The sequence below is a fragment of the Crocodylus siamensis genome, chromosome 2, assembly GCF_052110815.1.
Source record: "Crocodylus siamensis isolate JL-2025a chromosome 2, ASM5211081v1, whole genome shotgun sequence".
Taxonomy (NCBI): Eukaryota; Metazoa; Chordata; order Crocodylia; family Crocodylidae; genus Crocodylus; species Crocodylus siamensis.
In genome coordinates this window covers 164,479,287-164,507,175 of record NC_143396.1, presented here as the reverse complement: position 1 = coordinate 164,507,175, position 27,889 = coordinate 164,479,287, and the positions used below count along the sequence as shown (strand labels likewise).

The 27,889-nt window shown below is 46.8% G+C and overlaps 1 protein-coding gene across 2 annotated transcripts in view; it reads right to left on the bottom strand.

Annotated features, from left to right (window-relative positions):
• The window catches only part of RBPMS (RNA binding protein, mRNA processing factor), a 191,824-nt gene that overhangs the window by 68,152 nt on the left and 95,783 nt on the right, over positions 1-27,889 (bottom strand). For both annotated transcript variants that reach the window (XM_090032032.1, XM_090032031.1), the window contains exons 3-4: positions 16,223-16,261; positions 11,168-11,230 (exon numbers count right to left, since the gene is read on the bottom strand). In XM_090032032.1, coding sequence (XP_089888158.1) covers positions 11,168-11,230; positions 16,223-16,261 — 102 coding nt within the window. The remainder of the gene's footprint in view (positions 1-11,167; positions 11,231-16,222; positions 16,262-27,889) is intronic.

Here is a 27,889-nt window from a genome sequence, read left to right as displayed (position 1 = left end):
TTTAAGTCATCAGACCCAGATGATTTTCATCCAACAGTGCTGAAGGAATTGGTCAGTGTCATAGCAGAACCACTGGCATGGTTGTTTGAGCACTCATGTGGCACTCAGGATGAGTCCCAGAGGACTGGAAAAGAGCCAATGAGGTCCCTATTTTCAAGAAGGGGAGGAAGGATGATCTGGGTAACTATAGGCCGATTAGCCTCTCCTCTATCCTTGGGAAAACCTTTGAAAAAATTATTAAGGATCACATTTGTGGGAGTTCAGTAGGAAAAATAATGCCGAAGGGCAACCAGCATGGCTCCATAGCAGGTAGATCCTGCCTGACTAACCTTGTTTCTTTTTAACCAGGTCACAAAATGCTTAGATGTGGGAGTTGAGGTAGATATCCCAGTGTAATATCCCATTCTTATAAATAAATTAAGCAGTTGTGGCATAGATTACTATGTGGTCAGGTGGGTGTAGAATTGGCTTATGGGGCACACCTAGAGGGTAGGGGTGGATGGGTCATTTTCGGCCTGGAAAAATGTGGGCAGTGGAGTTTTCCAAGGTTCAGTTCTTGGACCAGAGCTGTTCAATATCTTCACTGGTGACTTGGATGAGAGTGTAGAAAGCACTCTGTCCAAATTCATGGACAACACCAAATTATGGAGCAAAGTAAATACACTGGAGGGCAGTGAGCAGATTCAGGCGAATTTAGACAAGTTGTGAATACGGGCAGAACAGAACAGGATGCAGTTTAACAAAGATAAGTGCAAAGTGCTGCATCAAGGGAGAAACAATCACCAACACACCCACAGACTGGGAGGTGACTTCCTAAGCAGCAAAGCAGCAGAAAGGGATCTTGGAGTCATAGTCAACTCCAAAATGAACATGAACTGGCAATGCGAAGAAGTGATAAGTAAAACCAATCTCACTCTTTCACGCATTAGAAGGTGCATTACGAGCAGATCTAAGGAGGTAATACTTCCCCTTTATGTGGCATTGATAAGACTGCAGCTGGAGTACTGTGTTCAGTTCTGAGCACCGCACTTCAAGAGGGATGTGGATAACCTTGAGAGGGTCCAGAGGAGGGCTCCTCGCATGGTTAAGTGCCTCCAGATAAGATCCTATGAGGAGAGATTGAGGTACCTGAATCTTTTCAGCCTCCACAAAAGAAGGCTGGAAAGGGATCTTGCGACCATCTACAAATTCATTGGGGGAGGGAGGCAGCAAGGAATAGGGGGCACCGTTTACAAGGGCACCCCTTGGGGTTCCTAGGAACAATAGCCATAAATTGATGGAGAGCAGATTTAGATTAGACATTAGGAAAAATTTCTTTATGGTGAGGGTTGCCAAAATCTGGAATGGGCTTCGAGGGGAGGTGGTGCTCTCCCCTACCTTGGAGATCTTTAAGACGAGACTAGACAAGCACCTAGCTGGACTCATCTGACCCCAGCGCTCTTTTCTGCCTAGAGCAGGAGGTCGGACTGGATGATCTACTGAGGTCCCTTCCGACCCTAAAAATCTATGAAATCTATGAAGAGAGTAAAAAAGATCACCATTGGTAAAACTGAGGAATGGCTACTGCATCTAACAGGCATCTGGTGAGTACTGGATTTAAGACCAGGTCTGTCTCATGATTATTATTCTGGGTGCAAAGTTACAGCAACACTGAGTATGTTTGAAAACTCTACTCTATAAAAACTGAGATGAACAATCTGTTGAGAAATAGGATGACTTTGCAGGGCTCTGGGTAACACCCAGGGATACAAGATGCATCAACAGCAGTACAGTTCACATTGCATTATTCCATCTATGACATACTCTGTCACTATTCCCAGTGTGTTTCTGTCCTCTATGTTTCCTCCCCAGTGTTTTTAGAAGTTGGATATGCCTGTCTTTGTTCACAAGCAACATGGTTTATGTTAACATTTTTTTAATCTTGTTGTCTAACTCACTCCAGTCAAGACAGTTCTCTGTTAAAAGCTAACAGTGAGTGAGGTAGGCAGAGCAATCTCATAGTCAATGTACATAAATGATGCAAGTACTTACATAAATCAGCTGGTGCATAATAAATCCATGTGAGAATTCTGACAGGCATTACGCATAGTTGATGTAGGTTCAAAGGTAGTACAGAAGGATGATCCTTAGTGGTGTTAACCACCAGAGCTCTACTGAATTAATGGAGCTACACAGATTAACACCAGCTCCATATTTGGCCTGAGTTGAGTTTGGTACTTAAAGTGAGACTGCAACCGCTTTCTACGTAGAACAAATACAGCGTATCCTGCATGCTTTCTCCAAAATCTCTCAATGAAAGTTTCAGACAGAGTGAATGAGAAGCTCAGGGTGTGGATGAAAATGCTTGCAGCTGCTCCCATCAGAATGTGGGTCTAGGTTCATTATTTTCTATTAGAGTTTTGGAAATAGGCTGATATGGCTGTAAATCAAGGCATTAGTGCTACAGCCCCCCATCACATGTCCACGGCACCTCCATTAGGTTTCCCATGCTGGGCTACTAGTTTGAAGGCGGGCCCTGCAAGTTTGCCAGGACTGGCGCTGAACTGTAATAGAGATTAATATTTTAAGTGTTCTTATGGGGCAAGTCAGAACCACCACATCACAGTGGATGGCAAGACATTATGCAGAGCTTATTTTGTGGTGCTCTGCTCTGCCATTTGAAAGAAATAGTCTCTACTCTGTTCCTATCCTTTGGGATAGACTGAAAGGCATTTGGCAGCTCCTGTTCTTTTACTCACATCCATCCAATAGTTTGGGGGACACTCCTGTGCTCAGGACTCTGCTTGTGCTGCCTGGAGGAAACTAGAGCCTGAGGAATTCTACTCAATAAGCCCAAAAGGCTGCCTGCTAGGCTAGAGTCAAAGGCACAGCATAGCTACTTGAAAAGCACACCTCACAACATAGCCAGGGTCATGAATGGACACTGATGGCTCATAATTTTGCAAATAAAATGTAGCCAGCTAGACACAGATGTAACAGGATAACTAGGTTTTAAGCATAATCTCGTGACAGCACTCCACCACCTTTTCTCTGGGTACAGAAAGGCATGCATTTGTATCATTCCAAAACCTGAAGTATTGTGGGATGCAGGAGGACTGCTAAATGGTGCAGATGTTTGAGGGAGCACTTCAACATACAGAGCTTCAAAGATGTTCCTCTTTGTGAATCAGTTTTAAAGCACTTCAACCATTTTTTAAATGCTTCTTTGGAAGTGAACCGCTGCATCCTCACTGCCCATAGCACTTCAAAGACATGGAAATTCTGGTATCTAAATTAAGAAGCCAAAAAAAAAGTGGAGTGGTACACACAGCTGCAGTGTGCACCACCAGAAACCAGAGCCTGGCCAGTCAGAGTCATGCTCCAGCTACTGGTCAGGCTCTGTGCACCTGGACTGCTGCCAGTGCAGCCCTGGGAGGCCCCCAGGACCACAGGCAAGGCTACTAGGGCCAGTTCAGGTGCTGGCCCAGCCTCCCCTATCCCACTCAGAGTAACTTGCCATGAGCTGCAGGGGCAAACCTGGGGATAAGTAGCAGTGGTACAACCTGGGGAAACACATTTGCGCTGACGAGGGCGCACCCAGGAAGTCTGTGCCAGAGCCAGGCATACAATGCAGCCCTTTTATAGGTCCCAGTCTAATGATTTATGTAGAAGAAGTCCTATTATTATTTTCTGTTTTGTTCATAGTCCATCCTCTGCACTGAGGCAGCAGCCTGGTAGAATGAATAGCATATAATCATGCAGTTACAATCTGGTGCATGAGGTGGCAAATCAAGGCTTCAGAGGCAGCCTGAATTTTGCAATTCCCTAACTTTTAACCTGTTGTTAAGGATAACTGAGATCCTTTGTAATGGGCTAAGGAACAGCAGGGAATGCAACTTCCCCTCATCGCCAATGGATACTGTTTTACTTGTCTACGTGCATACAAATAACATGACTCAAGCCACTGGGATGGGTAAGAGTGCAGCCATGCTGGCCACTACTGAATAGATTTTGAACATAAAGTAAAACTATGAATTTGTTGCCATCAGCAGATTCGAGAAACTAAAATTAAGCTTAGATTTTTATGTGCAGACTCAACTAATATATTCAGATATCTCACAGATACCAACATGCCAAGTGCCTTGGGAGGGCTCAGTTATGTGAGGTGGCCTGACATGTTCTACCAATAAGAAAAATTAGGTGCATAAAACCCACTCAATTTTGAATTACGCAAACATGCTGGATTCTCCTTATTGTAACTTTGTAAGGCATGTGTAAGACATAACATGTTACATATATTAAACAAAAGAATTGTATTGAAGATTCATTTTGTTGTGTGGCCCCCACTGTGGTGCCACCCACCTTCCCTCCCCCCATTAAGTGGCCCTCCATGATCCAAACTGGGAAATCTTTTGGTCCAGATGTTACAGACTGCACAGCCAAGCACACAGACACAACACATTCATTCCTAAAGCCAACAGGGCTGAGTGCTTGAGTTTTGTCTCTTCCATACTGAAGATAACTTTGCTCTGTCATCAGTTAACTTGGGCAAACTCTCAGTTACCCCGAATGTACATGAGAACAATACTTACTTCCCAAAGAGGGCAGGAGCCATCACAGAGCAAGGCCTAAGGGGTATGGAGTGCTCAGGATTATTAACACCAGTTGGTACAAAATCTCCTGGCTTCCAAACAAGCACATCTTGCCACAGATAACATGCATGTGTGGTGTTGCTGTTGCTGCACCCAAATTCTGCTTGGAGATCTGGCTCTAACCCTACCATCCAGAAAACTGATTGCGGCTGGAAGCATGCTCAAGTGTGCTGACACATTTGGACCCATGCAAAGCAATGCATGCTTGGGTCTGCCACTGCCTTTGGAGCAGCACAGGGTGAATGTTCATGCCCAACTTTTGAACCATGAGGACAAGTGAATAATTGGAGCACCAGCACATTTGGAACTGTATAGGGACTGGCTTGCACTTGGGGCACTGGCAATTTTGGGCTCGTTTGTACCAGCATCATCCCTAGCTTTGCGTGGTGCTTTCTGACTGGAGAGACAAATATGCACTGCTGAAAATGCTAAGCATGTAAACTGAGCTAGTCAGAATTATTTTGGGTCCCTGACTTCTTTCCTAAAGCGTTAGGCCTTGGTAAAAGTGTAAGACTATTGGAACAAATCTGATTGACACCTTTTTCCATGAAGATTACTTAGAGACTGAGCTACTGGCTAGGACTAGGCAAAGAACCATTTTTTAATTTTAGGAAATTAATCAAAAAATGGGAAAAAATATTGGGTTTAACTTTTTTATCTTACCAAGTAAAAATGCTAGAAAATTTCATTTTGTGCTGAGTAAACCATCCATTTGGTTGGAAATGAAACATTTCATTTTTGGGCCCCAGGAAGGGACAGATTAGGGCACTCCATGCCCAGATTTAAGCACTGACCTTGATCAAGGTTTCTGTCCTTTTAGGAGAGTGCCCTAATTACAAAGCTATTAAGGGAGCCCATCCCTGCCCCAGCCCTGGTACAATCTGTGGGCAAGGCAAAAGCCCCCAAGGGGACACTTGCCTGCCTGTACACAAATGCCAGGAGCTTGGGGAATAAGTAGGAGCAAATAATTACAACGTCATAGGGATAACGGAGACCTGGTGCGACTCCACCCATGACTGAACCATGGGTATAGATGGCTATACCCTGTACAGGAAGGATTGAGTAGATAAAAGGGGCGGAGGTGTAGCTGTCTATGTTAAGGAAAGCTATGCATCCCTGCAAGATGATGTTGGTGACTAGGGTGGACGACTGGAGACCTTCTGAGTTAAAATCAGTGGGGAACAAGGCACAGGGGACACAATGGTGGGAGTCTACTACAGACCTCCCACCCAAAGTCCTGAGGTTGACCAGGAGTTTGCTTGGGAACTGGCTGAGGCCGCATGCTCCAGGACCATGGTGGTCATGGGTGACTTCAATTACCTGGGCATCTCATGGGAGGATCACTCAGCAAAATCCGAGCGGTCGCAAAGCTTCCTCTCGTGCATGGATGACCTCTACCTGACTCAAGAAGTCTACAGGCCAACGAGAGGTAAAGCACTCCTCGACCTGGTACTGGCTACGGGGATGACCTACTCAGCAACCTAGTGATTGATGGGAAGCTGGGTGACAGTGACCACGAGTTGATCACCTTCACCATCCGTTGTAAAGCTGGCAAGTCAGTCAGCAACACTGAAATCCTTGACTTCAAAAGCTTGAGGAAAGCTCATTTTGACCAAGCTCAGGAGGTGCGTCAGTGAGGCCCAAAGGGACCGTGACCCCAGGGAGAGGGGAGTTCAAGAAGAGTGGTTGTTCCTCGAGGGAGTGATCCTCAATGCACAAGCTAAGTCTATTCCATCTCAGAGGAAAGGCAGCAGGAGGGCACAGCAGCTCCCCTGGCTCTCCAGGGATCTAGCAGACCTCCTGAGGCTAAAAGAAAGGCCTACAAAAGGATGGGATTCACCTCCAAGGAGGACTATTCTGCACTGGTCCGGTCCTGCAGGGAGAAAACCAGGAAAGCCAAGGCTACAACTGAACTCCAACTAGCTTCAAGCATCAAGGACAATAAAAAGTCCTTTTTCAGATATGTGGGGAGCCGGAGGAAAAGCAAGGGCAACATTGGACCCCTGCTGAACCAGATGGGACAATTGGCAACTGACGCCCAGGAAAAAGCCAACCTATAAAATGGGTACTTTGCGTCAGTCTTTTATCAGTGCCATGGGATGCCCATGCCTACTACAGGACAGGGAGGTCCAGGTGAGGGAGATCCCCTCCCCTCCATCAATGCTGACCTCATGAAGGAACACCTTGAGAGGCTGGATACCTTCAAGTCAGCTGGCCCTGACAATCTATATCCCAGGGTACTCAAGGAGCTGGCAAGCATCATAGCTCAGCCCCTGGCATGGACCTTTGAAAACTCCTGGCACTCTGGTGTAGTGCCCAAAGCCTGGAAGAAGGCCAATGTGGTGCCTATCTTCAAGAAAGGGAGGAAAGTGGATTCAGCAAACTATAGGCCCATCAGCCTGACTTCTATCCTGGGAAATATCTTAGAAGAGTTTATTAAAGAGGCCATTTTTAACAGACCGGCTGACGCCAACATCCTGAGGGATAGCCAGGACAAGTTTGTTGTGGATAGGTCTTGCTTGACCAATCTCATTTTCTTCTATGACCAGGTGACCTATCACCTGGACAAGGGAGAAGAGATTGATATCATATATCTTGACTTCAAAAAAGCCTTCTATCTGGTATCCCATGATCACCTCTTGGCAAAACTGGCCAACTGTGGCCTTGGGTCCACCACGATCTGCTGGCTGGGAAATTGGCTCTGTGGTCGGACCCAGAGGGTAGTAATTGATGGAACTCAATCGTCATGGTGCCCTGTAACCAGTGGGGTCTCCCAAGGCTCTGTCCTTGGACCCATATTGTTCAACATCTTCATTAATGATGTGGACATTGGAGTCAGAAGCGGACTGGCCAAGTTCGCTGGTGACATCAAACTTTGGGGCAAAGCATCCACACCAGAAGACAGGAGGGAGATCCAGGCTGACCTGAACAGGCTCAGCAAATGGGCGGACAAGAACCCAATGGTGTTTAATACTGAAAAATGCAAGGTTCTTCACCTTGGGAGGAAAATCCCGCAGCATCCTTATAGGCTCAGCAGTGCTACGCTGGCTAGTACAATGGAAGAAAGAGACTTGGGGGTCATCATTGACCACAAGATGAACATGAGCCTACAATGCGATGCTGCGGCTACTAAAGTGACCAAAACGCTGGCTTTCATCCACAGATGCTTCTCAAGCAAATCCCAGGACGTCATTCTCCCTTTGTACTCGGCCTTCGTGAGGCCGCAGCTGGAGTACTGCGTCCAGTTTTGGGCTCCACAATTCAAAAAGGATGTGGAGAAGCTTGAGAGAGTCCAGAGGAGAGCCATGCACATGGTCAGAGGTCAGGAAAACAGACCTTATGATGACAGGCTGAGAGACATGGGACTCTTTAGCCTGGAAAAGCACAGGCTCAGGGGTGATCTGATAGCCATCTATAAGTTTATCGGGGGTGACCACCAGGATCTGGGGGAACGTTTGTTCACCAGAGCGCCCCAAGGGATGACGAGGTCGAATGGTCATAAACTACTGCAAGACCATTTCAGGCCAGACATAAGGAAGAATTTCTTTACTGTCCGAGCCCCCAAGCTCTGGAATAGCCTGCCATCGGAGGTGGTTCAAGTACCTACATTGAACACCTTCAAAAGCAAATTGGATGCTTATCTTGCTGGGATCCTATGACCCCAGCTGACTTCCTGCCCTTTGGGTGGGGGGCTGGACTCAATGATCTTCAGAGTTCCCTTCCAGCCCTAATGTCTATGAAATCTATGAAATCTATGAAGGTATTCTGAGGGGAACCTGTCCTACTAATGATGTTCAATTTTGTATAAAATATTTAATATTCATTAGCTGTAGGGTTCTGGACAAGAGAATGACTTGATTGCTGAGTGGTTAAGGCACTCCCACACAAAGTAAAACACCTGGCCTCAAGATGCTGCTCCACCAAGTGTTTTTTCATGCAAAGTAGATCAGCATCAGGAAAGACTTACCCTGGCATACACTAGAGCAGTAGCTGGCAACCTTTTAAGGCTGTGGGCCAGACTGACCCAGTTCGAGTCAGAAATCAGCAGGTAAGGGTAGGGACAGGGAACAAGCAATAGCACCCAGCTGCCACATGCTTCTCCCAGCAGCAGCACAGGAAAAGTGCTTGCTGCCACCACTTTTCCCCACAGCAACCTAGGAAATATTCTCTTACTCATTGCTTTTCCCCAGGCCTGCAGGGGAAAGCAGCTGCTGACAAAATCCCTCACTGCCAAATGTTGCTGAAGCCCCATCTCTGTTGGCTGCATCAATTGGCTCTGTGGCCATAGGATCTGGGTCACAAACCCTCCACTATAGTACAGCTAGGCCACTCTTATGGGAAATGTAGGTTCAGTTCCCCTCAGGAAGAGGAGGGATGCAAACCACCGTCTTCTATATCTTCCTCTTGAGTCAGTACTCTATCCTTGGAGTTTTGGGTGACAGAGGGTAAATATCACTATCTCCTCTACTAGCAATTTTGTGAATCTTGCCTTGGGACTTTTTTCTAGCCAGAAGTATTTGGCAAATTTATGTCAAAATTTCAATTACTTTTGGGATGACTGATTCTTTTTTTTTGGTGAATTTATTATTCACCTTAAAATTTGCCCAGCACTGCTTCTGGTATCATGGGCTGCTTGTACATGCCAAGGAGGTTTAATTTGGTTTAGTTGTGCCTAAATTGAAATGGTGGGTTTTTAAAAACACTGCTTCAATTTAGAGAGAATTAAGCTGAACTAAACCCCCATGGCATGTACACAAGGGTCTGGGCCTGATCCTTACCTGCCTCTTTGGTGGTGGGGGGGCGAGTTGCTGGCAGGTTGAGCAGTCCCTGAGCTGCATGGTGCCCCCCAGGCAGCACCTGCCCATTGACACCCAGCCAGGGTGGTCCCAGGGGGCGCTGCAGCTGCAGAGGGAGGCACTGGGCCTCTGCACAGCTCAGGCAGGCAGACAGGCTCCAGGGAGAGAAAAAAAGAAGAAAAAGATCAGGTTCACCACTTTTTCTTTTTTTTCCAGTGGAACCTGCATGCACAGGCTGCCGCCACGTCCCATGGCCCCTGAGCTGTACAGAGCCCACCAAGCCTCAAGCACGTTGGCTTCCAGTGCCCTGTGCACTGTTGCATTTTGTTAGGTAGCAAACTAAAACACCTTGGAGATGTTTTATCTTGCTATGTACCAAAGTCATTTAAAGCGGAATACGCTGAACATGCAAACACCAATGCCATTAAAGCAATGCAAAAGGACATTTAAGCTGCTTTAAAGGCCAGTTTTGTGGTGTGTACAAAGGCCTGTGCGGCTTTTCACAAGTTGCCAGAACCCAGAGGGCACTTGCAATAAATGGAAAAGACTTCTAAAGACCTTCTCTGACATTTGAGAATGTCTGGACATGACTTGAACACGTCCAGCCCCTCCAGAAGCTTCTCACAAGAGAAGGCTGAGTGGGGACCCGGTGACTGTCTATAAACTCACTGGGGGGACCAGAAGGGTTTGGGGGAGACACTAGCGCCCCCTGGCATAACAAGGAATAACAGCCACAAGTTATTAGAGAGTAGGTTTAGATTAGACATCTGTAAGAACTACTTCACAGTCAGGGCGTCTAGGAGCTGGAACCAACTTCCAAGGGAAGTGGTGCTGGCTCCTACCCTGGGGGTCTTTAAGAAGAGGCTTGCTGCCTACCTGGCTGGATTCATTTGAGTCCAGTTTTTCTCCTGCCCAGGCAGGGGGTTGGACTTGAAAATCTACCAGGTCCCTTCCCACCCCACTTCTATGATTCTATGATTCTATGATTTTTTTTAAGGCTGACTGATTCCAGGGCATCCCAGTAAAATGAAGAATGTGAACAGCAAAGAGAAGATATAACAATAAAGAAAGAGAGATGGATAGTAAGTAACTAATGGAGACTGTAATGACAGCTGACAAATAGCAGATCAGGAAATACCTGGGAACATGGAATTATAGAAATGAACATGTGCAGAAGATACACATCCCTGTGCTGAAAAAATGTAGAGACAACCAGAAATCTTTTGGGGAAACTTGGGCAGTGGAGAATTAAAGGAAAAGAGTAATATATATATACTGATCTTCTCCCAGACCTTCAAAATGATAAACCAGTAAACCACACTACAATTCCTAGAAAAGAATGTAAATTCTGTAAACATGCACAGGCAAGGAAAAGGAAAGTCAATAATAAGCAGAATATTTATGAAGAGCAAGCTGCATCTGGCCAATAGTAATTTCTATCTGGGACACAGCAACATTATAAGTGGAAAAAGAGAATGCAATAAATGTAAAATATCTTCACTTTACTAAATATTAGATACGACATCTCAGTTTGTCTTACAGGAGTAATTCCATGTCTTGCATGCAGAACTCAGGATGCAGACTGATATCAAGAGGGTATCTCCCTTCATATACATACAGAAGTTGTACCTGCCTACAATGTCTCCCTTCCATGCTGTCCCCCCCAGCTCTCTCCCACGCACAGAATGAATATTACCACCACACAGTAAAGAACTGTTACTTAGAGTATCAGATACTTACATTTAGAGCATTCTTAGCAGCTTCTGCTTCTGAGCGACTGTCAAAGCTGACAAATCCCACAGGCTATGAGAAAAAGAAAAAAGATATGTCAGGAGATGGGGAAACTGTTACATCATTTGGGAAAGGAAGTACCGCTTTTAGTTTGCAGATACAGTGTGCAACACCTGTACCTGTGGATACTGACGTGGCAGCTCTCCTGGCTGTACCTCTGTCTTAGAGATGCAGAGGCCTAACTGCAGATCTCCCTTGTGGACTTTTCTTTGGGTACTTCAGGTCTTTCCACTAACTCTCTCTTGAAAATTAAAGTATGGAGCCTCTGAAGCACAATGGCTGTAGAGTCAAAATATGCAGCTTGCCAAGTTGAACATGGGCCAGCAGTGTGGGGATGTAGTCAGGAAGGCCAACTGTACCTTGTCATGCATCCAGAGATGCATCTCAAGCAGGTCCAAGGAGGTGATCCTCCCTCTCTATGAGACACTGGTCAGACCGCAGCTGGAGTACTGCGTCCAGTTCTGGGCGCCGCACTCCAAGAGAGATGTGGACAACATGGAGAGAGTCCAGAGGAGGGCCACTCACATGATCAGGGGCCAGCAGGGCAGGCCCTATGCGGAGAGGCTACGGGACCTGAACCTGTTCAGCCTCCACAAGAGAAGGCTGAGGGGTAATCTAGTGGCCTGTTACAAACTAATTAGGGGGACCAGCAGGCATTGGGGGGAGTCCTTGTTCCCCTGAGCGCTACCAGGAGTGACTAGAAACAACGGTCACAAGCTGGCAGAGGGTAAATTCAGATTAGACATGAGGAGGCACTAATTCACTGTCAGGGCAGCTAGGATCTGGAACCAACTTCTAAGCGAAGTGGTGCTGGCTCCTACCCTGGGGGTCTTTAAGACAAGGCTAGACGATCACTTTGCTGGGGTCATTTGACCCCAGTACTATTTCCTGACATGGCAGGGGGTTGGACTTGATGATCTGCTCAGGTCCCTTCCGACCCTACAAACTATGAAACTATGAAAATCATACTAGATAAGGTTCAGAATGGGCATGGTGGGAATGCCTGCCTTTTTACTATTGACATTGAGCTGGTGCATGATCAATTAGAAAGTTAGACTTTTATAAGTCAGCAGGACTGGATGAACTTCATCCAAGAGTGCTAAAGGAGCTGGCCAAAGTCATTGTGGGACCTCTGGCAAAACTCTTCCAAAACTCATGGCACCTGGTGGGGGGAGGTCCCTGAAGACTGGAAGAGGGCCAGAGTTGTGCCCATCTTCAAGAAGGGTAGGAGAAAGGACCTGGGCAACTATAGGCCAATTAGCCCAAATTCTATCCTAGGGAAAATCCTGGAAAAGTTCATCAAGGAGTCTATGTGTGATACATTTGAAGAAGGTAGGATTCTGAAAAACAGCCAGCATGGCTTTGTTGTGCACAGGTCTTGTCTTACCAATCTCATCTCCGTCTATGACCAGGTAACTCGCCACTTGGATAGGACAGAGGAGGTTGCCATTGCATACCTAGACTTCCAAAAGGCCTTTGATTTGGTATCTCATCGTGTTCTCACACGAAAATTGGAGGATTGTGGGCTTAACTGCTCAACAGTTAGGTGGGTAGGAAGCTGGATGCGGGGTAGGACCCAGAGAGGTCTAATGAATGGATCTGTGTTGTCTTGGCAAGAAGTGGCCAGTGGTGTCCCTCATGGGTCTGCACTTGGTTCAGTGCTTTTCAACATCTTTATCAATTATTTGAATGTGGGGACAAAGAGCTCACTGGCCAAGACACCAATTTATGGGGGAGCTGTGGTCTAACTTGAAAATAGGCTGCAGATACAGGCAGACCTAAGCAGGCTGGAAAATTGGGCGAACTGGAAGCAGATGAAGTTCAACATTGAGAAGTGTAAAGTGCTCCATCTGGGGACAAACAATTCCCAACATACTTACAGGCTCAGTGGTGCCAAACTGACTAGCACCACAACTGAAAGGGACTTGGGGTAATAACAGACCATAGTATGAATATGAGCCATCAGTGTGATGCTGTAGCCAGCAGGGACAAACAATACTTTGGCATGCATCAATTGATGTATCTCGAGCAAAAGCAAGCAAGTGATTCTTTTGCTTTACTACGCATTGGAGACACCGCAGCTGGAGTACTGCATCCAGTTCTGGGCATCTCACTTCACCAAGGATGTGGAAAAACTTGACAGAATCCAGAGAAGAGCCACCCATATAACTAGAGACTTGCAAGGCAAGCCATGTGAGGAAAGGCTGAGGGAGTTGGGTATCTTCAGCCTAAAAAGAGAAGGCCAAGAGAGGACTTGGTAGCAGCTTACCGCTATATCAGGGAAATACATCAAGGGCTCAGTGAACAACTGTTCACCAGGGTACCCTTGGGGAAAACTAGGAGTAATAGCCACAAACTCCTAGAAGACCATTTCAGGCTTAACACTAGGAAAAACTTCTTCATAGTTACAGTGTCCAGACTGTGGAATAAGCTCCCTCCAGAGGTGGTGCAATCACCTACCCTGGAAATCTTCAAGAGGAGACTACACAGTCACTTCACTGGAGTCATCTGACCCCAGTTGTCTTTCCTGCCTGGTGCAGTGGGGCTGGACCAATGATCTTGCAAGGTCCCTTCCAGCCCCTTCCAATCTGTGAATCTACACTGGCTTCCCCAGTCAACCTCTCCAATGGTCTCAAACCAGAGCCAGGCAATTTATGATTAATTGCAGTGTGGAGACCAACATGTGGTACATGGACTCTGGCACCTCAGAACAGGGGTGCAGGACAGAAATTCTGTACCACAACACATAAGACCTGCACCTGACAGCAGCCACAGTACACTAACTCTTTGCAGGTCTCTTGAAAAAATGCTTTGGTGCTCTCCGGGTCATTGCTCCCCTCCTTTTTTGCCCTACCTGGTAATTCACAGAAAAGCAATGACTGAATAAAGAACTCTTGGCCCTTGTCTACACTGCAGCCAAGACAGGTGCTACAAGTCCTGGGAAGGGTCAGGCTACTGGGTCTTTGACCATAAGGTGGGCTTCTGGTCTGTTTACATGAGGTCATATTCAAATTAGGATTGGAAATAAAAGGGCAGCCTTTTATCCCTGCTGACATAAACTCAGTAAACCCAGGGGAAAAGAGACTTGTCATTCCAGACTACAGTGATTGGATGAAAAACACTGCAAAGAGTCAGTGTGACAAGCCAGAAGGGTTTTTTTAGAAAAGATTTGTAACTTTATTCATGATTACGGAGAGAACAGCATTGGCCCCTGTAACAAGACCAGCACTGTTGGCAGTGATGCCCCTGGTGGCCTCCTTAATCCTGCCACACTCCAGCTCCTCAGTGTACTTCCTTGGTGTCTCACCTGCCACAGCTTGACATCAGTGTTGCATTACCTTGGGAGACTCTCCCCACCCTGAGTCGTGGAGTGATTCTACTGGTGCTGCTCTTAGCAGGACTCTTAATGATACTTATGTCTCTCTGGTGCTCTGACCCCTCAAAGCTCAGTCTCTCCCTTTTTTTCTTGGGCTATCCCTCTGGACATCAGCTCTCTGACACTGTGCCCTATTGGCACTAATTATGGCCTCCACACCCATGTCTCACAGATACTCTGTCTTCTTGTGCACCAGGCCCTCTGGTCCAGTGCCCTGGCCCACAGGTCCCTGACCCTGCCTGGATCACTCTGTCTTGCTCTAGGTCTCAGGCCCTGTACTGGGTTAAGCCCACTGAGTCCCTAACTGCAGGACCAGTGGCAATGCGTAGGGGGTGCATGGGAGTACATTTGCACCCCCTGAGAGTGCTGGTGCACCCCCTGACTGGCTGCGCTCCCCACTTGGCAATGGGTAGGGGGGGCAGGCGGGAGACACAGTGCTCCCCTGTGAGCGCCGGCTGCAGTGCCACAGCCATTTTTGGGATCACTGCAGCTGCTTCCCAGTTGGTGAGTTTTGCCGTGGGGCAACCCCCTCCCCCCCGTTGGTGAAACTGGTTGTAGGGGGACCCCCCCCCCAGTCGCTGACTGGTCGCTAGAGGGGCATGTGGCCCCCCAACTAAGGTTGCACTAGTCATCCATGTACAGGACAGCTATCTCCCACCTCTAAACTACTTAGCTTTAGCCCCTCAGTCCACTGTGTTCCATACCCTTCCAGGGATGTCTGTGGGCCTTAGCCTGTAATGTGGGCTGCCTCCAAAGACACCCCACTCATGGCCTTCATGGGCTCTGTAGCCACACCCAAACCTTCAGTACTATACCACCTAATACTCAACACACAAAACCCTCTTGGATCTCTCTGGATCTCAACAAACTCATACCCTCTATCCTCTGTCTCCTTGCAGCTTCCTTGAATAATTGTGATGCCTGAGTTCCCCCCCAGCAGCTGAGGCTGCCAGCAGCTTTAAATTCAACAGATACCAGGACCAGACTAATAAGTCCTTTGACTCAGGAGACAGGCTTCTAGCAAGCCAGAGCGCCACCCCTTCTGGTCACACAGCCTCCATCTTGCCCAGGGGTTTCTCATCAGCCCAGCACTCAGCCTGCATTGGTCTACTTGCAGTCTGTTCTCAGCTGCTGCAGCTTATGCTGCTGAACTGCAGGCATCCCCTCTCACCTGCCTGGAGCCCTTTCTGCCTTTGGCCCTGTGGCCAGCTCTCAGGCATTCTCCTGCTGCCCTACAGCTCCCATCTTTGGTTTCTTCTGGTTGCCAGTTATTCAGCAGGTACTTCTACACATGGACTCCATGCTCAACATTCTCTGCTTGGAGAATGTAAACCACCTTAATGCTATGATCACAGTGCATAACAAGAGAAGAATGTCATATCATTCCTGCTATTTCCAAATCACTACTTGCATGGCCCCTCAAAAGAGCAATGCAGACTCCTGCCCCTTACAGTTAGCAGTATTGGAAACTGGGCCATAGAAGGTTTTGGGCCCCCTGAGTCACTAAAAGCAGAGGCACCAGTGACTGGATTTCAGGTGAGACAGCTTCTTGTTTTCATTCCCTATGCCTAGTGTTCTTACAGCTATGACTTTGATGCTGAAATTTTGAACGTTGATTAGGCATTTACCTGTTTAGACGTGAGCTTTATAAGAGAACCTTCATAACCCTGCAAGAAACAAAAATCATTGGTTAAGTAAAATACTCAAAGGATCATGGCAAACAGGCAACATCCAGCATAGAGAACTGTGTGGAAAAGGTAAAAAGCACAATAAAGACTTATTTTATCTACAGCCAAACTTCGGCCCTGCTTTTCTTCTATCATCTCATGGAATAGATTGTGCTGGCTGGAGGCCAGCTACAGTCTTAGCCCAGTCCTTTCAGGGGCTTCAGCCCAAGACAGCTAGGCTTTGTGGAAAAAAAGATATATTAAAGGCAGACTTCCATATCCTCAGCTAAAAAATTTTTTTTAAAAATCAGGAAAAAACCTTTAAGGGGCCTCCTTTTAACTTTAAAAAGGGGCCTCCTTTTAACAATATCCTAGTGTAATATCCGCCTTTGGTCTCAGAGTTCATTCAGCCCAGTTACAGTTTGTACCTCACAAACCCAAAGCACCATTAATATTTAGAAACTGAAAATTCAGAATTCATGAGGAACCCCCCCATTTCTGTGATTTTCAATATGCTGGTAGACCTTTGTGTTGAGCTAGAAACCTTTTAGCTTGCATTATAGTAGCTTTAGTAGGCCTTTAGCTGTGTTAACATTAAGTTAGGCCATGTTAACATAAAAGAGGCTAAGGTCCTTGTTACACAATACATTTAGCACATTAACTGCACTTAAAACAGTATCACAGCTTTCAAGCAGCAAAACATGTACTAAATGCCATCACAGCATAGCAAAGTTAGGACTTTTCTAGCAAGGAGTATTTCTCAATTGTATTACATGTTGAGGTAACTAGGGTGGCCACCATAGAGGACAGTTAGGTTTAATGCTACTCCATCCTCTTGATACAAAACCGGATGCCTTTATGTCCTCTAGTTTTCTCTTCAAGAGAGAAATAGAGGACATACAGGTGTTCGGTTTTGTATCAATAGAGGACAGAGAACAACCAGGCTGTCCTCTATGATAGGTAACACAATCAGAAGACTCTGGTGCAGTGGGAAAACTGGGACTGAAAAACAGCTGATTGTCAGTCCCAGTCCTGTCATCCCCAACCTTGCCGCCCATGCACTAGAGCCAGTTCAAGACTAGTGCTAACTCTGGGACCAACAAACACCTGTCCTACACGTGCAGCCCCCATAGCATACAGGAGTCTTCAGCCAGCTCCAGTGCTGCAGGGACTGACAAACAGCTGATGGTTGGTTCTACCCCTCCTTCTCCCATCACACTGCAGCAGGTTCAAGGCTGGTGTGGTGGGGGAGGTAGGACCAACAAACAGCTGTTTGCCAGCCCCAGCCTCCACAGCACACAGGAATCTTCAACCAGCTTGGTGGGGGCTGGGACTGACAAACAGCTGTTTAGGCTGCAGCACTCTACAGTGAACCAACATCTTCAATAGCTCCAGCACATTGGATGTATTTTATTTAGATCATAGTAAACATTACGGTGCTCAAAAAACTTTCTAACTCATAGTAATCCTTACTACAATCTAAATAAAACACATCCTAAGTATAACATGTGAGAAGGCCCTAAGGGAAGTAGCGTAAAAGGAACTGAATCACAGGCAAGAGACACTTCTTCCAAAATTCTTTAATTAAAAAACACCCAAAATCCACACTGTTCCACGGTTAAAATGAAACACCATTATATATATGTATCAGCTGAACACAATGTTTTATTGATATATTTACAATTTTTAAGCAGTTTGGAAGCTTACCAGTGCCTCAATCATTATAATAAATTCTAAATATAATGAAAACGAGAGCTCCTGTTTCAGTGTCAGATTATCACCCCATTCTCCAGCCTAGTAGATCTATTATTGGGTTGTTTCAACAGAGTGCTCTGGAAGGGTTGACTGAAGCACAGGCAAATGGGTTACACTAGGTCAGGGAGTTACTGGACCAGAAGCCAATGTCAAGTTGGCTATCTGTCCAAGTCCAGGATATTATCTCTTGAGGACTGAGATGAGGTCACAGTCATGGCATATAGTTGGTCCAAGATAGGAACAAGAGTAATCAGGAAAAGGAGGAAGCAGGAACAGGTAGGAACATCTAAGTTAGTGGTGCAGAGCATGGTGTCATGTTTGGGAGTTCTAAGCAGGCAAAAGGCACAGCAAGGTGGTTTGCTCTCCAGATAGCTCTCTGGTTTTATACAGGCAGTGTGGGTGGGTCCCTCTTTCTGAGGGATGACTTCTAGCTGAGACCTATAACTAAGCTAGTCCTTGGCTCATTACATCATCCCTCCTCCTAAGGTGTCTTCTGGGCACCTTGGGGCCAGGTTTTTCTGGGTGGGCATGTTGGAAGTCTCAGACCAACTTAGGAGTGTGCACATTCTTAGCTAGTTCCCATGAACAGTCTGCTGATTCATAGCCTTCCCAATCAATAAAACAGAGTTTACCTCTTTTTATTGACAAGAACTTTCTTAACACCATTCTCCTCTTTTCTTTGCTCTAGGACGGGTGGAGATGGGGGAGTGGTGCAGCCTGGGAACCAGTTTCCTAAGCACATTTTTAATAAAGAAACATGGAAGACAGGATGGACTTTAATGGCTTCAGGCAGCTGCAGCCAGAAAGCTACCAACTTGACCTGTGCCACAATTTGAAACACGTCCAGGTACTGGTCGGTCTCCTTTGGAAAAGGAGCAACTGGGTTTAAGGTGTTGGGAGGACAGCTATGCCTTATGCCCTACTTTGGATGAGGGTACTTTGGAGCAAGGCCAGTCCATAACACATTTGTAGGCCATGTTAGCCTGCTTTTGTAACCCTTGGTGGCCTTCAAGATTCTGTGGAATATTTTGCAGATGGCTTACTAGCTCTGCTGTGGCAGTGGTGAGTGAGGTGAGGACTGAGGGAAAGCAGGGATGGAATCCATAATTATCATAGAAAGGGCTATGTGGTGTGGAAGTAAGATCTGAGTTGTTATATGTAAATTCTGCCAATGACAGGAGGGAGATCTAGTCAGCCTACTGGAAATTTATTAGAAGTATTGTTCCAGCACCTGGTTAACCCACTAAGGCTGACCAGAGAGAGGACTGAGGTTACAAGCTGATAAAACATGCAATTTCATCTTTAGAAGCAAGAAGGATTCCCAGCAGAAGTGGGATATAAATTGGAGCCTTCAGTCTGAATTGAAATGGGGAGGCATCCCATGGAACTGTAAGAAGTTTCCCAGAAACAGCTGGCTGTTTTTTAGTTCTGGTCACACCACAACAAGGGATGAAGTGGACCATCTTGGTCAGTGAATTTACCACAGTGTCATGTACCAAGGCATAGTAGGCCTGGCTGGTGGTTTGCACAAGCTATGAGCCAAGTCCCAAGGGATAGCCAGAGTCAAAACCAGAAGGTCCGACTCTGAGCCAGGGCTGAAACAGAGACAGAGCAAAATCAGGGAGCAAGGCAGGTCAGATACCTGTGAGAAACAAATTCCAACAATCCAAGACATGAGGCAAAGGTAGAGACCAGAGTCTGAGCAGAGTCAGCAATTGATGGCCAGATCCAGAGCTAGGGTGCAAAGACAGGGAATGAGGCAAGCAATCCAAGGACAACAGAAACTCTCCCAGGAAACCTTATATAGCTAGGAGAAGCCAATCAGATGCCAGGAGCCCTGGGCCAATCAGGGGCCAGAGGTAAAAAGCCTTTCCTTGGCAGGTCCCCTTTCTTTGCCACTCTGCCTTCCTTTATGAGACATGGCCTGGTGGAAAATTGAGCTGGTGCTTGGCTCCTGAGCTCCAGGGTCAGTTGTTTGGGTCTCCAGTCCTGAAACACTAGGATTGAAGTTCATTCTTGGGAATGAGAAAAGATGGTGATCATGTCCAAGGATACAGCAGCCCAAGACTAAGGAGAAGTGGATAGGTGTTATAGGGACCCAACGGACTTGGGTCAACTGGTCTTGGTATGGGAGCAGGTTTCACAGGAACTGATTTATGATCTGATATCTGAATGCAACTTGGTACACCAAAAACTGTGGTCAAGGAGTGTCTCAGTCTTGGCATGGCCAAAGTGACCAGCCACCAGGATGTCATGGCCAAGTCTGAGCACCTCGAACTGGGGCTGATCTTTCAGAACATAGATATGCTCCTGGTGATAGAGGATGCCCCCATCAAGTCTAAAATCTTGGTCAGATCGAAGTCTTGAGTACAGCAAGGTGGGTGGCACTCTAGTGGCAAGGAGGTCTTAATTGAGGGGGAATGGATAAGCTGTGGTAGGTCCCGTTCCTTGTACTGCATATGAAGATTGTGGGTTCCAGGATTGTGGATGGGCTGTGTGTGCTGGCCTCTATGTATTCAACTTTCTAGGAAGGACATCGACCTTGCCATTGCAATCTGCCACAAGAGTATTTACTGTGCTGTTACGCCTTATTGTTTATATTCTAATTGTTCAAGTTTTTAATGTTACTTGCATGATAGCAATGATTGTAGCTGTTAGGTGCATGCATGCAAAAATAGCCATGGTGACTAAGCATCAAGAACTCACAAATATCTTGTGGTAAGATTCCTGATCAACGGGCAAGGTCACGGTAAACACTGAGAGCTGCCACACATCATCCCACCACAGGTGAACGCACCCCACTTTGTGTTAAGAGTGGAATCTCACCATATACCTGGACTGTTGACAATAATGATAGCGGTATCCTAAATGGAACCACTATCAAGGAAGGGACTGTAGGCCTGAAAGCTGTCTTGACATAATGGATGCCATTTTTTTTCTGAACAAACACCATTAGCTGCAAGCAAAATGAGCACAGAGATAATTAACACAGAGGCAATGAAAAACAACTGTTATAGGCAAAAAAATGTAAATAGCTATGGAATATAGAAAAACAAGATAGAATTACAGAAGCAAAACTTGGCCAAGAATGGCTCAGTAGGTGAGAAGTAAGTTCAAAAGAAACAGGATGAGGGTGACAGATTGATGAGGCAATGACTGCTGTAGAAGGTAACTGATGAAAATCTATAGCATGACCACATATGCAATATACAGAAGAGGGCTGTAAAAGGGTATAAAAGCTTAAAACTTAAGTTGGAGGAGCTGTCACCAAGCAAGAATAGACCACATCAGTCAAAACTGTGACTCCTGGTGCCATGACAGTGCCTGGCCAGCTGAGTCGTGCATCATTTGGAAAGCCTATGTAAGAATATCTTTACAAACTGTTTGGGGTTTTGCTTGAGTAGTTGTATTGTTTAAATGTTCAATAAATTAGGATCTGAGACTAGAATAGGCACAGTGATTGTTTCACTTCGTTCACACCACCTCTTAATCAAAATTACGTGCAGCATATGGACAGAAACACATACAAAGTGCTTTAAATCTTGCCTGTATTTGGAGTATGTCAGTATTGTACAAAGACACCAGCTAAAGTGCCTCAAAATTAGCTGGAGTCAATGCTGTTTTGCTGCTCACAGCTGAGGAGGAGAGGGGAGGGGATAGTGAGCAGGGATCCCTACAACTCTCTCTGCCATGATTACCAGGAGGCTTCTGAAGAAAGCAAAGTGGAAATGGGAGAGCTCTATGAGTACTGCACCCTTAGGCTTCTGCTTGATGCATTCCCAGCAGAAGCAGGGATGTACATCTGTTATCCTCTGGTCTCTCACAGACCAGCTCCATAAAATACTTGCTCTGCTCTCCATTTCTTGGCAATGTCTTCACCTACCTGGACATACATTCTGTCCTCTTCCAGTATTTTGACCAGCTGGTACGTTGCAAAATGCTCAAGGCTCCAGGAACCTGGCACTGGAAAAGTGCTACCCTGGGCTCTGTTACATGCTTTGTGTGTTTGAGATCAATGTGCCTGAGGAAGAAAAATAATGGACTCCACAGAGGATGGCCTTCTGTGGGACCACTTGCAGATTGTACACTGCTGCTTCTGGGCCTGGGAGACAAGTTCTGTCTGGTGGGAATGAATAGCTCTGAGAACCTGTGACAGCAAGCAGTGGCATCAGAACTTCAGGGTAAGTAGAGCCACTGTCCCTGAGATCTAAACAAGGCGGTCCTGATGCTCCAGGGGCAAGTCACCAACATGAGGGTGTCCATAAATGCAGAGAAGCAGGTGGCAATTGCCATCTGGAAACTGGCCAGCCTGACAACCTCTGATCTGCTGTCAAGCACTTTCGTGTGGACAAGTCAATGGCTGGATTGGCCAGTTGGGAGGTATGCTGTACCCTCCAGAAGGTACTGCTGTCAGAGTTCCTTCACATCTTCAATCCAGTTTGCCCATCTCAGCTTTCTGAAATGCATCAGGGCCATTGATGGCATGCACATTCCCATCCTGAGTCCAGCACACTGTGGCTCAGAGCACATCAGCCACAAGTGTTGCTTCTCCATTGTATTACAGGGCATCCTGGACCATTAGGGATGTTACAGCCCTGTCACCACTGTGTGGACAGGGGGGGTCTTCAGGAACTCCTGCTACTGTTTATATTTACCTGAGATGCTCCCAGGATTGGGCTGGAAGAGATGACTACCTCCCTCTGTTACCTAGGGACTCAGCCTACTCACTCATTTCCTGGTTCATGCAGTCCTAAACTGAACACTTGGATGTCAGGCCGGAGTTCTTCAACTATCAGCTAAGCAGCTGCTGGATGACAATGAAGCATGACTTTTATTGTCTGTAGGCACAGTGGAGGGCACTGAGAATGTGCCTGGGTGATAGAGTATTACTTGCCTTCAGAAACATAACCAGGCAGGTCTGTGCCTGGCGTGGTTGTGTGATGCCCAGGACAGTACACACTGCCATGGTGCTGATTGCAGAGGCACAATCAGCCACTGCTTTGATTGGGGCGGGGGTGGTCATTATAAACATTTAAATGCTCTGTGCTATGCTCTTGAGCCAAGTGCTTTGTGAATGAGTAAGGTGTGCTGAGGATGGTTTGTGACTTTGGAGAAGGGAAGTGGGGAGGGAAGCAAACTGCAGGTGGCCTACAAGCAGCTTTGGCCTAAAATGTCAGACTCACTGCATCCTCATGGAAGGGGGAGGGTTCCCAGAGTAAGGCAGGATCCCACTCCATTGTATAGAGAAGTTGGAGAAACTAGAGTCCCAAGCTATGCTGCTTTCTTTAGAAGAGGAATGGCTGAGATCCTGTGAGGTTGAGAAGAGCTCTTCCTGAAGCAATAGCCTCAAGTGCTCTGGGAATGACAATGTCCCAGAGCAACTAGCTTTGCTGGAGAAGGGTCTCTGAAGCCTTACAGAGAGGAAGGCTGGTATAGGGGAATGTTAAGACAGGCTAAATAAACAGGGAAGAGGCATCAGAACTGGGCTTGAGGAGAGACGCTCAGGGTCTGCTTGCAGTGGAGCTAGGGTGACTGGAAGAGGTTTTGTCATGGGAACAGAAGACCTGGGACTAGAAGTTATAGGCAAGGGGTGGTGGAGTTGTGTATGGCACAAAAGTGTGTCCTTGAGGGTGTTGTTTAGGGACGAGACCAATAGTGCTGGGTCAAGGGAGAAGGAGGAGGAAAAAGGGCCTGGGGAACAACAGTAGGAACCAGCAGCATGCCTATAGTCTGGGGAACTCCCTTCTCGAAAGCAGTGTGACAGAAAGAGATCTTGGAGTCAGTAATGACTCCAAGATGAACATGGGCTGACAATGTGAGGATACGGTCAGTAGGGCTAACAGTACCTTATCGTACATCAACAGATGCATCTCAAGCAGGTCCAAGGAGGTGATCTTCCCCCTCTATGAGGCACTGGTCAGGCTGCAGCTGGAGTACTGTGTCCAGTTCTGGGTGCCACACTTCAGGAGGGATGTGGACAGCATCGAGAGGGTCCAAAGGAGGGCCACTCACATGATCCGGGGACAGCAGGGCAGACCCTACGAGGAGAGGCTACGAGACTACAACCTGTTCAGCCTTTGCAAGAGAAGGCTGAGGGGGGACCTGATGGCTGTCTATAAACTTGCTAGGGGGGACCAGCAGGGATTGGGAGAGACCTTGTTCCCCTGAGCGCCTCCTGGAGTAACAAGGAATAACGGCCATAAGTTGTTAGAGGGTAGGTTGAGACTAGACATTAGAAGGCACTACTTCACAGTCAGAGTAGCTAGGATCTGGAACCAACTTGGAAGTGGTGCTAGCTCCTACCTTGGGGGTCTTTAAGAGGAGGCTTGATGTTTACCTAGCTGGGGTTGTTTGAACCCAGTTTTCTCTCCTGCCCAGGGTAGGGGGTTGGACTAGAAGATCTACAAGGTCCCTTCCTACCCTATATCTATGAATCTATGAACAGAAGCTTGTCCTATGTCCAGTGAGGAGTTGATGTGTACATAGAAGTGTGTGGGCAATACAGAGTATGGATTGGATACTCTACATCTACCAGCTGAGGGTGGCTGTGATGGACCACTGCGTAACCCTCTCCGCATAGAGATTCTCTCTCAACATCTCCATAATATGCCTCAAGATGCTACAACCTTGGTTGTAGCCTCAGTATCCCACCATTTCTAGAAGACCACAGCACACATGACCCAGGAAATCTGTATCCCAACCAAATCAGCACAGCAGCCCTGGTGGTTCTCCATCCAGGTCCACAAGTTCTTTACAGCCACAGCTCTCCTCTAAGGATGCCACCGTGTCCACAAGCATCTTCTCCTTTCCCTTCTTTCTTTTCAGCCTTGCTTCTTGTTGAGTTGCAGTCTTGGTCTGGAACTCTGGCATCCCGATGGCTGTACCAGTGACAGCAACTGTAGCTGCAGACATTAAGCCTGGAATGACAGTAAATGGACACGTGAGCATAAGAAGTGCCGTAAGAACTGGATGAGACCACAGGTCCTTCTGGACCAGTTTCCTGCATCTCATGGTGGCACAGTGCCAATGTTAAAAGAAAGAGCATTTATGCAGGGCCTATTCAGACTGATCTGTCCCTTGATCTTCTCATTCTACAGCTTCTAGCATTGAGAAGCCTACACAATGCTTATATGGCGTTAGGAATCCTATCGTGTCTAATGCCCAAGGATGGACCTATCCTGCATAAGTTTTTCTAAACCTGTTTTGAACCTGGTTAAATTCTCAGCCTCTACAACACATTGGAGTAATGAGCTCCAGGAATCATTGTTAAACTTGTGTAAACTAGTGATAAATCAATGAACTTCCAAGCAAGTTTTTGCATTCCATATCAGGAGTCTCTTCATATTTGCTACAGCCTCCCAGTATGGTCAGTATACCTGCATCTAGGCTTTGGGACAGGCTCCTGTCCAACTGTCACACTCAGTTGCATGAGGTGCCATTGGTAACCTTAGGGTATGGGATCAATATGGAGAGGGCACAAGTGGGTTTCTCTCTGCATTTTGTGAGGGTGGCTTGGAAAGGGCAGAGACATTCTTTTTACCCAAATCCTGATGTTACCAACAATCTTCCTACATTTGCTGGCTGCCATCAATTTTGATGACATGATAATGTGCCAATCATTTGTACTGACAGCCTCTGCATGTATGCCACAGCTGGTGGAAGCCCTCTGGCCTGCAGTCTTCTACTGCTTGGAAGAATGGTCCCGGCTTAAAACCTACAGGTGATGTATAAGGGCAAAGCAAATTACAAGGACACCTCAAAGAAAAAAAAAGGGGGGGTGCCTCTCATTGTAAGAGTTGGGCTACATGAGTACCTCTAAGGAAGTCAGAGTACTCCACCCTGGGATAAATGAAGAGCTCATCAGTGCCCAAGTGTTGATTGTTCATTTCCAATCACAAGATGACTCACCAATTGACAGCATCAACCTCCTGAAACACCTAGGCCAGTGATTCTCAACCTTAGACTTTTTAGACCCTTTGAAAATGCCGAGTATTAATTTTAACTCATTGTTTGACTATGGGAAAATATTAGTGCAATTCTTCTGTTGCAAAAATTTCAGAAAGACCACACCAGGTCAGAATTTTTTGGATACTGTGTATTCTTATTTGAAATATGTGGGTTTATTTCTGAATTATATGTGGGTGTTTGCATACCTAACAGTGCTAATACTGTGTGCCAATCTGTGACACCTTTAAAAGGATCTTATGGTACCCTAAGGTGCTGTGTCATCCGGTTGAAAATCATTAACCTTGGTGCATTAATTCCCTGCAAGGCCTCTCCATTTAAATTTTCACTCTGTTGCTCTCTGAAAATCATCTCCTGTTGTCTTTCAATGGACTCTCTACTGAAGCTGGAATGCTCCTTTGTGTATCCTGTCAGTGAAGCTCCAGTAGCCTTTCTCTTCCTCCTGTCTGCACACTGTCTTGCCCTAGATACAGCCTACAAATTCTTCCCAGGACACTTAAAACTGCAAGGGTAAGTGACTAAATGGACAGATGGCTGGTTTTAACTGTGCAGTATAAGAAGTGCTGCAATTAGAATGGGGATAGGATGAGCAATTTGGTTCCCAGGACTGGGCCTGGGGAAGAGGTAGGTACACAAAGGCAGGTGGCAGAGGGGATGAAGAAACATGCAGGGTGGAAGGAAGACAACTACTATTCAAAGGCCCAATAGTAGGCAACAGGACTGATGGGAACATGACTGCCCATGATCCTGCAGCCCCTCAGGTCCATTTTGGGAGAACTTCCAGTTGTGGGTAGGAACTGCAGTTCAGCATGTATCTCTGAAATGGGGCATAGGAGCGGACAATGTTAACCCCTACTTGGAAGTATACAACTGAGGGTTAAACTGCCAGTTTCATAGTTTCTAGGGTCGGAAGGGACCTGAGTAGATCATCTAGTCTGCCCCCCTGCCATGGCAGGAAAGAATACTGGGGTCAAATGACCCCAGCAAGGTGTTCATCTAACCTCCTCTTAAAGACCCCCACAGTAGGGGCCAGCACCACTTCTCTTGGAAGTTGGTTCCAGACCCTAGCTGCCCTGATCGTTGAAGTAGCACTCCTGATATCTAATCTAAATCTACCCTCTACCAGCTTGTGACCATTATTCCTGGTCACTCCTGGCAGTGCTCGGGGTGGTGGGGGAACAGGGACTTCCCCTGCCATTGTCTGAATGACTTGCTAACTTACTGAAATGGCAAAACAAGAGTCTCCTAATGAAAGAAGAGAAAAGTTTCTATTATACTCTCCATTCCTATTCTCCCCACCTTCCTACCCCAACAATACATGAATGGGCAGAATAGCAAAGGTGCTAGCCCCACAATCAATCCCCTGATGCAGCAGATTGCAGTAAGTTCTCCTGACTCAGAAGATGGTAGCATCCCCCATCGAGGTCTCTGACTGCCCCACAGGCTGTCTGTACCTATCCTTACCTTCTCTTGAGAGTTGGAAAATTGGCTTCTTTTTCCAAGGCAGCCTCCCAGATAGACATTAGTTCAGGGGTTGGAAAAATACGGCCTGCACGCTGAATCCGGCCCACGGCTACCCCCAGGGCTCTCTGCATGGGACCGAGCCCCACCCGCTTGCACTGGGGCAGCCTGTGCCAGGCTCCCACCTGTACCAGTAGCCCAGCCCCCGCCAGAATGCATAGCTTCCACCAGGGCTGTTTCTGGTGCAGCCACAGCTGGATGCTGCTCTGTTCCCCTTGTCTCTAGCAGTGGTTTCTTCTCCTGATCTTGCCTCTGCTGCACCGTGCTACTCTGGGAAAGCATCTTCAGCTTCAGCTGGCTATCTCCTTACCTATTCCACCAAAAGGCAGCCGGGAACTAGAGCTGGAGCCCTACATGTGGGGGCAGGAGCTGCCCACCCACCCACCC